The sequence below is a fragment of the Dama dama genome, chromosome 22 (assembly GCF_033118175.1).
Source record: "Dama dama isolate Ldn47 chromosome 22, ASM3311817v1, whole genome shotgun sequence".
Lineage (NCBI taxonomy): Eukaryota > Metazoa > Chordata > Mammalia > Artiodactyla > Cervidae > Dama > Dama dama.
The window spans coordinates 22,700,805-22,715,364 of record NC_083702.1 but is presented as its reverse complement, the minus strand read 5'-3'; the positions used below and the strand labels follow the sequence as shown (position 1 = coordinate 22,715,364).

The window sequence follows — 14,560 nt, the reverse complement described above, 5'->3', positions numbered from 1 at the left end:
GTAGATTCTTTACCACTAGCCCCACCTGGGAAGCCCTGAGGGGTTCTACTATCAGTTAATCAAATATGAATTATTCAGTATCTTAAGTCATTTTTGGAACAGAATTTTACTTACTTGTAACAGTGCTAATTGAATACCTTATGTGCACAGCACTGTGGAGGTGAGAAACAGAATACAAAACATCTGCTCTCAGATAGTTTATCCTCTAGAAGTTGAATGCCAACAGTGGATATCTCATTTAAAGTAGCAGAGCATTTCCCATAAGCAGAGATGGACTGGGGAGATAGGAACATGACAATAGTGAAGGTCAGGGTGAGATCTAAGTGGTGGGCACAAAACTCCAATTAGTGTTAATAGGAAAAGGTCTGTCTTAGGAATTTAGGAAGGGTAGGGAGATAGTGAAGGACAGGGAAGCCTGGCATACTGCAGTCCATGGGCTCACAAAGAGTCGGACACGACTGAGTCACTGAACAATGACTAAAGGATAGGAAGTGTCAGGGCCACTATTTAGAGCCCTGTCTGCCTGGGTTGTTAGGTTTAGAGTCCACAGTGAAGGTGTGAAGTTTCCTGAGGCTGGGAGTTCATGAGACTCTTAAAAACAAGGTACAAGAAAGGGAGAACCGCGAGGTGGTGGGAGGGCACCAGGCCAGGGTCTTAGCTGTGGGTCTGCCGGGAGAGGAGTGAGAACATCGCAGACCCCCAGCAACAAGGTCAGCACTTGGTGTGACAAGCATGTCGGTCATTCTGTCCCCCGTCTTCCTTAAAGGTGCCCGGAATTTACAGAACCTCCCGGGTTACTGCCTCTTCTCCCAGAGGGCAGTTTAAAGGAATCTTCACAGCACACACACGCCCATTATCAGAAAAGACTTTTTGTCCTGATAACCTGATCCCTGGCTGCCCTTCTTTGTGCTTTTTTCAAGAAATAAGGAAATAAAATGAACGAAACCCATCTGGAATAAAGATACCTGAAGTGGCTTTTTGTAGCTCTTTTAATTTCGTACCATAAGTCCATCAGTTCTGGGCCCCCAGGTGGTTATAATTCATGACTATGTCTTCTTTTGTCATCTCTGAGTTTTTATATTTTGAGGTGAAAGTGAATGATCATTAGTATGTTTTCTGAAGCCATACCTACTTGTCCTTTGTTTGTGTGTTCACATGAAACAGTGCATCAAGTATGGAATTAGATTAATGGAGTAAATATTATGAATCATACAGTCCCTCTAATCCGCTTCTCTTTCTTTCTCTGACCCCCGTGTTTTGTTTTCCGTCTGTCATTCTCTCTCGGTATAGGCTTTTCAGCCCTGTGGCAAGCTGTTGGAGCGAGAGAACAGAGGTAAAGAATGATGTAATGCACTGGCTGCCCCAAAGCATCTTTTGTTGGAATGGTTATTCCAGTCATCTCTTTATGAATCAAATGTGAGGGGCTGCTCTGTGGACGCAGGCCTTTGCGAGAACACATCAACGGGAAAGAGAAAGACACATTCACTTGGAGGGCTCTCGCCGAAAATGGGTTTAACTCTGCTCTTGCCAGTCACCACCAGCCTGACCTCATACACTTCAGTACAATGGAGTGGCTGAGCCTTTGAGCACACCACCATTACATCATCGTGGCAAATTAAAGGAAGAGGTGGGAAAAGAGGACTTATTGTTGTCATGGCCCATGAGATGATTGGAACTCAAATTGTTACTGAGAGGCTGGTGGCTCTGCTGGAAAGTGGAACGGAAAAAGTGCTGCTAATTGATAGCCGGCCATTCGTGGAATACAATACGTCCCACATTTTGGAAGCCATTAATATCAACTGCTCCAAGCTTATGAAGCGAAGGTTGCAGCAGGACAAGGTGTTAATTACGGAGCTCATCCAGCACTCGGCCAAACATAAGGTACATGCTTGCTGGTTTTTTTTTTTTTTTCTTTTGAAAATAAATGGACATATTGAATGGGGAACTATTTTAAATGAAGCCCCCTTTTTAAGGGGAGAAAGTAATTTGGGGAAGTTTTGGTTGCTTTTTTTAAACTTTGGTACCTTATGATATCTTGAAATAATTCACTAATTCTAAATAGTGTCCCTGCTCAGAATTTTTCTGAACTGTACACAAAGGTGTAACCTGTTTTAATTTGATCACGTGCTGTGTTTTCCTGTCAATGCTAAAAAATTGTTCTATTAATTCAGTCACCAATAAGTTATGTTTAATACAATATTTTATTAATACTCAATTAGTAATTATGTATAAATATAATATTACACGTGTGTTATTAATAATTAATACCTGAGCAATTTAGCATGCACAGCACATTGTTTTTTGTTGTTTACAAACATAATGAAAGGGAGTCATTGTTTTCAAGTGCCCTGGGAAAAGAAGTGGAAACTAATTATTTTAGAAGTACTTTTCTTTTGTGGGAAGATAATGATCAAAAGTTAAGGATCTTCAAGGCAAGTTTTTCTGAGGATACCAAAATTTCATGTTTGTGGTTGGTAAGGCGATTTCTTTTGTTCAGGAATAAAAAAGAGTTCATGCTTTAGTTTTACTAAACAAATGGTATGTTACTATGTTGAAATCACTTTCAAGTGTTTCTTCAGCTCAAGAATCATTATGTTTATGTTGCATACTATTGTGTTGTACATGCTTTTCATACCCTTTTTATAGTGTTATGGATTTAAAACTAAGGAGTTGTGAGTACAGTTACACAGAAACAGCATCAGGTTTGCCGTATAAAAGTTGATTTTCACAAGCATTTAAACCATTTTTATGCCTGGTTTATCCAGTACATTGACCAGGTCTCATTTTTATTCAAATATTTTTTAATGTATTTAAAAAACTTTTTTTAATTGGAGGATAATTGCTTTACAATGTTGTGTTTCTGCCGTACACCAACATGAATCAGCTATAGTATACCTGTATCCCCTCCCTCTGATATTCAGATTATGAATGAAAACAGGAAGCAGTTCACTTGCTCAGCAGCAGCGGTTTGGAGACTGTGTTCCTCGCCTTCCTTCCTCACAGCCTCACGTTTACGTTGTAGGTCGACCTTGACTGCAGTCAGAAGGTTGTGGTTTACGATCAGAGCTCCCAGGATGTGGCCTCTCTGGCTGCAGACTGTTTTCTCACTGTCCTCCTGGGGAAACTGGAGAAGAGCTTCAGCTCCGTGCACTTGCTCGCAGGTAAGTCTTGGGTAGGAGTGGGCGGACTCAGGAGCTCATGAATCCTGCAAGCGGGCAGGATTCCACCGCGAGCTCAAAGCACTGCCCTTTATGGGTGAAGCTTTGAGGTCATCGTATTAAATGATTTATTTGTAGCTTTTGGCTGATGAGACTGTTCTACCTAACTTGAATACGGTTGTTCTTCCCCATTGGCCAGTGTATTTTTTATTTCACTCAAATGCCTCTTCATTTGGTATTTATTAGCCAGAAAGCCATGTAGATCTGTGTGCCCGTACAGATGGCTCAAACCCAGCTATTTCTATCTGGGACTTTTCCTTTCACCTGGAATCTGTGAACACAGCATAATCTGCATCTCAGCTCCCACCCCAAGGCAAGAACCCAGCCAGTGCTCAGTGTGAACCCTGGTTAAACTGGACTCTTGGCGATAAGATCGCCTGTCCTGGACATTTTGTACAACAAGATAGGAAGAGAATGTGCATAGAATATTTCTTCTAATAATTAGGGGGAATATTTTTAAACTAACTTACGTATTTTTGCATGGTTTGTTTTCACAACTAAGTCTCAACTTGCAAATGCTAGGCAACCAGATGACTTTATAAAGTGCATGGTAAAGGCTGTTTTATATCTGCCCTCAAGGAGGGTGGTGTGGGAGTTCTGTCTCATTGAATTCCAAAGCCGACTGTTCATCCTTGGCTTCCCCTGGTTGGCAGATGGTCCCAAAGCCCTTCCACTCACATGGGCTCCCAGAGCGGGCAATACAGTGTGACAGTGCGTGGTAACCTCTGCCACAAAGGTGCTGTGTGTCCAGCGGGTTCTTCCACAATGATCGGCAAGCGTACCTTCAAAAATCTGACCCAAGGAAAACAAAATGTTGACGAAACTGATCACTTTCACACCTTTTGTCTTTTGTTACAAGGAGGTTCTGTTGACCTTGATGATGTTGGCAATTATGTGTTAGATGTACACGTATTTCAGTTGTCAGAGGAATCATCAGTTACTGGTGTGTTACCACTTTTAAACTCTCTGAAGGCTTAAATAAGATTTCCGTGTCTTCATTTCTCTCTCAGCAGCTTTTGCTGCTGTTCTTAAGAACAAGCGTAGTTTATCTTACTTTCAGGTCATCTGTTGCCACGTGTTTCATCTATGCTGTGATTCTTTCCTTAAGTGAAGCCAGTTTGTCTCAGGATGTAGCTGTCAGAACTCTGTAATGGAGATTTCATAGCACTATGAATGGTAGGCACGCTCTTTTACTGGGAGTGTAACTTAAATCTGACAACTGTTACTTGTCGTTCAGTCACTAAGTCGTGTCCAACTCTGCAACCCCCAGGAACTGCAGCACACCAGGCTTCCGGGTCCTTCACTATCTCCCAGAGTTTGCACAAACTCATGTCCATTGAGTCAGTGATGCCATCCAACCATCTCATCCTCTGTCATCCCCTTCTCCTCCTGCCTTCAGTCTTTCCCAGCATCAGGGACTTTGCCAGTGAGTCAGCTCCTCACATCAAGTGGCCAAATTATTGGAGCTTCAGCTTCAGCATCAGTCCTTCCAGTGACTATTCAGGGCTGATTTCCTTTAGGATGGACTGGTTGGATCTCCTTGCAGTCCAAGGGACTCTCAAGAGTCTTCTCCAGCACCACAGTTGGAAAGCATCAGTTCTTCAGCGCTCAGCCTTTGTACTGTTACTAGAGTTCCACTGACCTCAGCTGCTGAGTTTAAGACTGCAGTTCATGCTTCTTGGGGCCGCAGTGTGGGACTTTACCTCAGAATCATATCATCAGTACCAAGGTTTTTCTTAAACAGGGCACACCTGGAAATTGATTACCCCACCTGGCTCTTGTTTCAGATGTTTTTCCCTGCAGGCCTCTGACCTGACAACTTGGCTGGGCAGACGCTCCTGGAGGAATGAGCTCATGTCGAGTTTTAGTTACTCAAGTAACTTCCTCCCCTTTCTCCAGGAACATGCCCTTGTTACCTGGAAGGTTCTTATGAACCACATTCTTACCAGCTTTGGGAGGGGCATTCGTTGGAAAGCAAAGAAGTAAAAGGACTCATTCTGCCCATCTCGATCAGCCCTAGGGACCCGTGGGCTGGTGCTGGGTCAGAACCCTCAGCGTCTCCACTTTGCACAGGAGATGTGTCCTAGGCCTAAACGGAGACCGACTGAGGCAGCTCCAGGAACCACAGATGTGTAGCTCCGTCTCACCATCCACACTCCAGAATCCGGTATTTTTCTTAGCTTCGGAGGTGGCTTCAAGGCCTGAATGGCCTTGTCTGGGAGTTTCTGAGCAGCCAGATTTCTTAGGACACCTCAGAGAGGCTTCTGGATGATTAAAGGCCTCCCCAGCCATCCAAAAGCCTCTGGCCACTTGGACACTCGGAGTAGACAGAAGAATGTAGTTAGTGGAAGAGTGCTGGGGAAGGCCGGGCTCTCAGTTTTTGGCTCATTTTTTTTCCTTTTTTGCCAAGGTCCAGATGGTCAGAGGACATCCCAGGGATATGGGGTAGAAGGACACATCGACACGTGTTTCTTAAATTTTGTTTGGAGGGGAAATAACTGACAAGCACACTAGTACCCCACAGGTGCTGCGGGAAATGACAGGGTCACTGGAGACAGTTTTCACTACAAACTGCCCCTTGATGCTTTCAGCAGTTAGATATGCTTGTTGGCTCCATGGGGATTTGATAATGGAAAGACCAAGTGGCTTCTTGTGGTAATCTCTCCATCACGTTAGAGCTTTTAGCTATTCTGAGATTGTTGAGGAAGAAAGTTTCAGACACGTGAGATGGCTTTTTTATAGTCATTATATATGAGGGGAGAAGTTGTGGCCATTCACAATTGCTCCGTCCTCCTTTTTGGGGCCGCCTTACCCAGAGAGTCATGGCTCTGGAGAAAGGGAAAAAGAGGACCTCCCCAAGGAGCTGGTAGAAGTAGTATCTTAACAAGCTCTTTCCCTCAAGCAAGAGGAGACCCAGACTTACCTATGGGACCTAGTTACACGGACATTAACAGTGAGGGCTTCCTGACAGTGGAAGCTGTACTGCTGCTCTGGGCTTAATTTTTCCGTATGGAACAGCAGGTCCGGCCCTGGAATGGGCTAGCTGGGTAAACTTTAGCTTCTCTGCCAGGGAAAGGGGTTCTGTTAAGCCACTTTGACAGCTGATTATCAGTAAGACTTTCCAATCCTAAAACTTTGACCTGATTCTGCAGTGAACTCAGCCTGTATTGACTACATCTGTGGGCCTGCTTGGCCAGGGACCTTGACCCTGGCCTGATCAACTTTCCCTCTTTTTAAGCCCAGCCAGTGTTCTAAACCAAGTGATTAATATTTGATAGACATCCACCACATGCACATCTTCGATTATTACCTTAAAACCTTATTTAAACCTATGTTGTCATGTATCTTTTTCATTTGTTAGCCTAACTCCCCTACTGGATTCTCTTTTTCAAGCTGAAGACCTTGTCCTTGTTCATCTTGTGTTCCCCACAAGGCCAAGCACTTTTTCAGTTTTCAATAAATATCTGATATATAAATTAGCTCACAGCTCACAGGTAGGTTTAGACTGTTTGTATTTCATTTGACTTATTTTTTTAGTTTAGAATAAATGATTATGTTAAACAATGATGAAACTAATCGGAAAGTATAGCAAGAACTTGAAGTATTTTGAAATAAATGATATGGAGGTTGTCTTCGTTCAGGTAAAGCAAAAACATAGTTTCCCTGGTGGCCCAGTAGTTAAGAATCCGCCTGCCAACACAGGGGACACAGGTTTGATCCCTTATCTGGGAACATCCCACTTGCCACAGGGCAGCTAAACCCACACGCCGCAGCTACTGAGCCTGTGTTCTAGAGTCCACGTGCGTCAGCTGCTGGAGTCTGTGCACCCTGGAACCCTGCTCCACGACGGAAGAAGCCACAGCAATGAGAAGCCCGCACACCACAACTGGAGAGTAGCCCCCACTCTCTGCAATTAGAGAAAGCCCGCGTGTGGCAACAGAGACTCAGTGCAGCCAAATAATAATTAGTAAATAAGTCTTTTAAACAATATACAGCTGTTATGGGAAAAGTATCTAATACAAAAATGTTTCCATCTATTGAAGTAGATTTCAGCATGATTTTAAGATCTAATAAAAACCCTGGTACAATTAAGCAGTGCTTAAATACTGAACTTTGATAAGGAACTGACAGCTCTAGAAAATTTAACACCACTCATAGGAAGAGACACGGCCTTGAATCCATATGAATTGAGACTGGTTGAAGTAAATTTTTATATTAAGTAAATTCATTATTAAGCCACTAGTAAGTTTCCCAATGGGCTTCCCTGGTGGCTCAGTGGTAGAGAATCCACCTGCCAATGCAGGAGACATGGGTTCAATCCCTGGGTTGGGAAGATCCCTTGGAGAAGGAATAGCAACCCACTCCAGTACTCTTGCCTGGGAAATCCATGGACAGAGGAGCCTGGCTGGCTACAGCCCATGAGGTTGCGAAAGAGTCGGACACAACTTAGCGAGTAAACAACAACAAACTCTTCCAGTAACGAAGCCAGATTAAACTATAGCATTGTTTCACTCCTCAGAGGATTAAAGCATTTTACTGTGAGTTGTAGCCTCATCTTAGCCAAAAAGAATGAACTTGGATCCCTTTGGAAAGTTCTCCCTCATCATTGATGGATATAAACAGTTGCCAATATTGACTTATTGATCAACATTTTTGGTCTTGTTAACTTCCAGGAAACTCTCTAAAAGCTAATCTTGTTTCTTGGCCTTTAATTATTCATCATATTACTTAATTCTACTTGCCTTTGTCTATTATATTTCTAAGGGTGCCAGATTGAAAATAAATATATTAGGGAAAAAAAGAAAAGCCTCTGAATTTGAACTTTTTTGTGTGTGCTAACATAATGGAGAATAAATGGGTTAATCTACTAGAAATAAAGATCAACCCACAGATAAAAATGCTCTTCAGTTATTTTCTTCTCTTTCTTCACTGTTGTAACTCTGGGTAAAAGCAAAAGGGACCCACAGCAGTTGGTTAATTCTCCAGCACTCATTTCTTTTTTTTCCCCCCAAACTTTTAATTTTTGAATTGGGATATAGCTGATTAACAATGCTGTGGTAGTCTCAGGTGGACAGTGAAGGGACTCAGCCATACATATGCATGTATCCGTTCTTCCCCAATGGAGAAGGGCATGGCAGCCCACTCCAGTACTCTTGCCTGGAGAATTCCATGGACAGAGGAGCCTGTACAGTCCATGGGGTCGCAAAGAGTCAGACACGACTGAGCGACACACGCACCCATCTCCCCTAAACCCCCTCCCATCGATGCTGCCACATAACATTGAGCAGAGGTCCATGCAGCCCTCATCTCTGTCCTGCGATGAGGCACAGCATAGTCCTGAAGCAAAAAACCCTGAATCACTGACCTCAGCCCTCTCATTTATAAATGAGGACTGACTCTCCCTGGGCTTCTCAGGGGGTGCTAGAAGTAAAGAATCTGCATGCCAGTGCAGGAGACGCGAGTTCGATCCCTGGGTCAGGAAGACCGCCTGGCGAAGGGAATGGCAGCCCACTCCAGTGTTCTTGCCCAGAGAGCCCCATGGACAGAGGAGCCTGGCGGGCTGCCGCCCACTGGTTTGCAAAAGAGCCGCACACAGCTGCACAACTGGCACCGCTGCTGACTCTCTGCAGCTCTCCCCAGGCTGGTGTGCCCAGCCTTCTGGGATTCCTTGAGGAGGCCGGGCTGAGAGTCAGGGGTGCCCACTTCAGGTCAGGTCTGTGCCTGCTTTTCGTGGTACCCTCTCCCAGCCTCTTTGTGGACTTCAGAGTCGTATTCTCACTTCACATTGTATGGAAGAAGCAACATATAAAAATATACTGGATATACTATTTTTAAGCATTAATTTTTTTCAGTCGGGAGGAAATCATCAAATAAAAGTCTATTCTGTTCTGAGCTGAATTACAACTCTGGGTAACGACAGAAGATACTCACTGTGGGGGTCGGTGTCAGGTACGGTGCTAAGGGTTCTTAGAAACATTTCGTCTCTGAACGCAGCTGAGGTCTTAGAGGAATGTCTGCTAAAGGCCAAGTATGTATTTCTTTGTTCTGATTCAGAGTTGCTAGTGTAGTTAGAGCTGGGAGCGAATAAAAATGTGCTTGACTCTTCACTCACTTCCAGTTTAACAGGGACCTACACTCCATCAGCAGTTCTGTGTGCAAAATGTGCAGCTTTCTACTGCCATACCACTCTGAACGTGCCCGATCTCATCTGATTTGGGAAGCTAAGCGGGGTCGGGCCTGGTTAGGACTTTGATGGGAGAAATGTGCAGCTTTGGTTTAGTGGAACCGGTTACCATCCTTCCACTTGGAAGTAGGGCAAGAACGGACCCTCCCACTTACACATTAGCTGTGTGTGCTGTTGTTACCAACTGTTGTCTTATCCCGTGTGGCGTTTCTTCTGTCCCCGTGTCTAGAGAGGGGAAGTCTTCAATCATTGCATTTTAGATCCTACAGTAGCTGGTGAAACAGATTGGTGTTAATGGGTTCTAGTCAAAGTACCGCAGTTAGTCAGGAATTGGCTCTTCTCATGTTTAAAAAGCGGCGGTGACCAAGAGGCACTGAAAACAGACTAAAACTCGGTGCCATTTTGCCCTGGTCGCCGTGTATTTGCTGCCTCCACTTCTCAATTTGCATGCGATTATCCAGACTGGATCCCCTTTTCTCCAGTTGCTACCTGCCAGTGTGGTAACAAGACAGCTATGTCACTCCCTACGTGACTAGGACCTCAGACGTCATGCCCAGGGCTGCTTCTGTTCAACAGCTGGACTGCAGACCATGCTAGAGATGGTTCTTGACCGTGACACCTTGCACAAGCCACCCAGAGGCCCTGTGGGCAACAGCGGTGACATCAGTCTTCCCCCAACCCAATCACGTCACTTGTGTCCTATCCACTCAGCCAGCCTCTCAGTGTCCGAGGGCTTCCTTGGGTGGCCCTGGGCTGCGCCTGAGGGACGGGGTACTGGGAAAGCGCGCAGCTCGCCCCTGCACCTAAGAACGCGCAGCTAATTTGGAGTCCCACATTCGAAGTGGATGAAACAGGTGTGGTTGACAGTCTGCCAGGTGGTGAAGGGTGTGACTGGGTGTCGCCTGCCGGGGTTGGGGAAGATTTGGTGACAGGGGTGGAATTTTGATCAGACCTTGAAAGATGAGTAAGATTTGGAGGGGGAGGGTCCTCAGTGGACTAACTGAAAGGAAGGGAAACGTGATTACAGATATTATGAGTGAACATTGATTTTAAGAGTAGTGAGGAGACAGAATAGACTTTTTGTGATGGGGAGGAAGGGGAATTGAGTGGAAATACAGTCAGGCTGGGGTGGCCTGGGGTGCCTTGGAGACTCGGTGACACCTGTGACCTCTCGGCTGCCAGAGCTTGCTTCTGGCCTCTCTGCTCTGTACTTCTGCTACCAACTCCAGCCAACACCAGCCCCCCAGACCTGCTGCTCACACACCCTGTCCACATTCTCCTCCCACCCCATTACTCACACTCTCACCAGCGTTACGTCTCTATTTTACATTTTTAATGTAACCCTGATTTTACCACCCCCTGGTTTAATACGCATCAGCACTCTGGGGGTAGATCCCATAATCTTTCCCTGACTCCGAGGCCCTGCAGTGGCAGCTTCTGCCCGCCTTCACACCTTCATCTCAGGCCCTAGTCCGTCCTCGGGTTGCTCTGTCTGTGTATTTTAGCTCTTTCGGTCTGAGGTACCCTAGCCCTGCAACCCCGAGGCGCCTCCTTTGCCCTGAGGTGTCCCCCTCTCCCCCATATCTGGGTATATCCCACTTGACTCACGGCAGCCCTCCAACCTCCCCTGGTCCCCAGATAGAGGTGCGTGTCCTCTGTCACACACATTCCTCTGGCCACCCACAGTAGTCGGCTAATTGCTCATCTAATTGTTTGGCTGAAGTTTGTCCCGCTAAAGTGTCCATTCCAAAGACGGCCCCTGTCATGGTCACCAGGGTCCCGTCACCAGCCCTGAGTCCAGCCCCCACCAGGCATTCAGGGCACATCTCTGAACCACATGCAGATGCCAGTGGCCTCTGGTGTTGTCTGGCTGACAGTCGGGGGCCTCTTCCTTCCCCAGTGCTCCACCACATCCTTGGGGAGGCGGCACACTTGGCCCCGGAGGAGGACGGCTGCCAGAGTGGACACATCGAAGTGGGCACACGGGAGGGCTGTCAGGGTGGGCTGCTCAGGATTAGAAGCCCGAGTTTCATGGGAGAAAGCCCATTTGGGCTCTGAGGAGCCCTTCTCTGGAGACCAGACTCCTGTTCCCTTTTCCCTGTGACTCAGAGCGTTGTCTCCTAGTGGGGGTGAGGGGTCTCAGGAGGCCCTGCCCACAGATGGTCACCCTGGGCACAGATGGTCACCCTGCCCACAGATGGTCACCCTGGGCACAGACAGCAACAGCTGCTTCGTCCTCAGCCGGGGTCAGCCGTTGGTCCAGCTTGTCTCCTGAGTGCTGTTGCCCCTGGTTACCTGAGCCCTGGAGGTCAGCCTGGAGTCTGAAGACCTGAGCCTATCTCTTGAAGGAAGTTCCCTAGACATGACATAAGCACCTGAGGACTCACTGGGGATTCTGGATGATGCAGGCAGCATTTACCATCTCTCCCTTCTTTTTTTTTTTTTTTTTTTTTGACATTAGAGAAATGTCCTGCTTGCTCTCAGCTGCCTCACTCACCCTGAGGATCCTCTGGGGTCTCAGAGGAGGAGTAGGAAGAGGTTCTGGCTCCCACCCAGGCCCACAGAGCTCTCGGTGCTGAGTGGAATCAGGAAATCCTTTTGAACACCAAGCATACACAAGATTTATGTCCATCAACAGCTATTCATTGTAACAAGAAAGGATTCAGTAAACATTTAGTTATATGCTAAGCACTGTGCTAAATGCAGAGATGATTGCAAACAAGTGTGAGACACAATTCTTACACACAGACAGTCACAGTGTGTTAGACCTGGAGAGATAGGAGGTCACCATAAACATGGAATGAGAATTTGCAGTGACCAGGTCAGTGGAAAATACTGCCATGTGATGGCTGTATATACATTCATATATATATGTATGTCTGTGCTTCCCAGTGGTAAAGAATCTGCCTGCCAAGCAGAAGAGCGAGTTCAGTCCTTAGGTCAGGAATCCCCTGGAGGAGGGCATGGCAACACACTCCAGTATTTTTGCCTGGAGAATCCCATGAACAGAGGAGCCTGGTGGGCTACAGTCCATGGGGTCACAAAAGAGTCAGATATGACTGAGCAGCTAAACAACAATAAACAATGTATGTATGTATTTTTGATCACACTGTATGGCTTGCGGGATCTTAGATCCCCGATCAGGTATGGAACCCGTGCTCCCTGAGGTGGAAGCATGGGGCTGTAAGCACCAGCTTGTCAGGGTAGTACTGTGGCTGTGTATTTTATAGAAGTTCTAAGATGGCAAGACCATATTTAGATACATTAGTCAGGGAAGATTGTTTTTTGTTTTTTTAATACAGCAGAATTTTAAGAATGCAGCAGAGTATTAGAATTGAAACTAGAGAGCAGCTCCATAGTAAGAGAGGATTGTATCATGAAACTTGTTTTGGTGGTGAGTGAATGTGGGTGATGAGAAGGTAAAATGTATATTCTATTGGTCATAGTAAGAAAACCATGGCATATGCAGCTGGAGAAGAGCTATGAGTCATGTTTGCCTCTGGTTCATGAGGACTGAATGGTCAGAGGCTGGCAATGAGACCACACAGGTGTGTTGGGAAAACAGGAGGATGATGGGTGGACCTGTGATGTGGTTGGCGGAGTAGGGACAGTGAAGGTGGACAGTGGAGTGGGGTCAGATGATGAAGGAGCTGGAGTGTCAGGAATTTTGGGTTGTGTTCTACGGGCATTTGGGAGCATAGAATACATCAAAACTATCTTAGGAGCTTAATCTGACAACAGAGTGGAAGCCAGTTGGGGAAAGGACAGGCAGATCAAAGAGAGCTGTTCCTGAATTTATCCAATGGTGCAGCTCGGAGCTCATGAGCAGGGGTGTGGGGGGAGAGTTGGGAGGCAGGGACAGACAGACAGATGTCACAAAGGCAAATTCGAGTGTTGCCATGCCAGGAGGATGCTGCTAAGGCGACTGGGAGAACGGGGCCGACAGGTACAGGGATAGAGTGAAAGAGAACGAGATATTGGCTTGGAATTTATTTTTAAAATGTCAATAAGTCTTTCGAGTGCAAATGCTCAAAAGAGGGTTGAAAATGTTAGATTGGAATTTGGGACCTCAAGTTCCAAAATGCAACCTTGGAAGTGTTTAACTTCCAGAAGAACTAAAGCGTGGCCCATTCGGTAAGGAATCTGTCTGCAATGCTGGAGACCCGGATTTGATCCCTGGGTCAAGAAAAGCACCTGAGGAAGGAAATAGCAACCCACTCCAGTATTCTTGCCTGGAGAATCCCAGGGACATAGGAGCCTGGCGGGCTACAGTCTGTGGGTTCGCAAAGAGTCAGACCCAACTGAATGACTAAGCCACCACCACCAGAGCAAAAGTGATCTCCTGAACCATCTCAGAGGCCTCCTACATCCTGCCTCCTCAGGAGCCCCCGGCTGCTGTTTGCTTGGCTGTGTCTTCAGGTCACCGGAGGATCCAAGAGGTGGCCTCTTTGACCCTCTCTCCTGCTTACAGTGCTCACTGCCTTCACTCAGCCAAGGGTGGGTTCTGGCCATGATTCCTTTTGATTGGTTGTTCTGGCTGTACTCTTCAGAACAATCTGTGTGTGAAGGGATTTATTAAGAGGACTGCCTAGCTCTGTGTGTGTGTGTTTTAAGAGAAAGAGTCTCTGGGCATCGTTAAGTATTACCAATTTGAAAACTCAGGGACTTCCCTGGTGGTCCAGTGATTAAGACTGTGTGCTTCCAATACAGAGGGTGCAGGTTCAAGCCCTGGTCTGGGAACTAAGAGGCCACATGCTGCTCTGCATGGCCAAAAAACAAATAAATAAGAAATTTTAAAACATCAGTAAAAGAGTTAAAAAAAAGTCAATTGACATCTTCTGAGAACTCTTTTACTAAACAACACTTCTGGATTTTGCCAGTTGAATCGATCTAGATAACTATCTTGAGGAATGTAAAATTTAGAAATTATGAGTCATAAGAACTCTGATAAGTTACATTTAGTATTTAGTGATTTTTTTTTATGCTAGTATTTTGAAAAATTTTAATTTGTTTATTGTGTTGGGTAACGATGTTAATCCAAAACTTAGCTGGAACGGCCCATCCCCGCTGCGCCGAGTGATCGATCGGTGGCTTCATACAGAGGGAGCTTGTTGGAAGTGTCATTTATGGGGCAGGTTTCATGAGATGGAGGCTTCTT

At 45.9% G+C, this 14,560-nt stretch overlaps 1 protein-coding gene across 2 annotated transcripts in view; it reads left to right on the top strand.

Annotated features, from left to right (window-relative positions):
- The window catches only part of DUSP16 (dual specificity phosphatase 16), a 91,226-nt gene that overhangs the window by 37,449 nt on the left and 39,217 nt on the right, over positions 1 to 14,560 (top strand). For both annotated transcript variants that reach the window (XM_061125035.1, XM_061125036.1), the window contains exons 3-4: positions 1,291 to 1,881; positions 3,023 to 3,161. In XM_061125035.1, coding sequence (XP_060981018.1) covers positions 1,654 to 1,881; positions 3,023 to 3,161 — 367 coding nt within the window. In that variant the 5' untranslated portion in view covers positions 1,291 to 1,653. The remainder of the gene's footprint in view (positions 1 to 1,290; positions 1,882 to 3,022; positions 3,162 to 14,560) is intronic.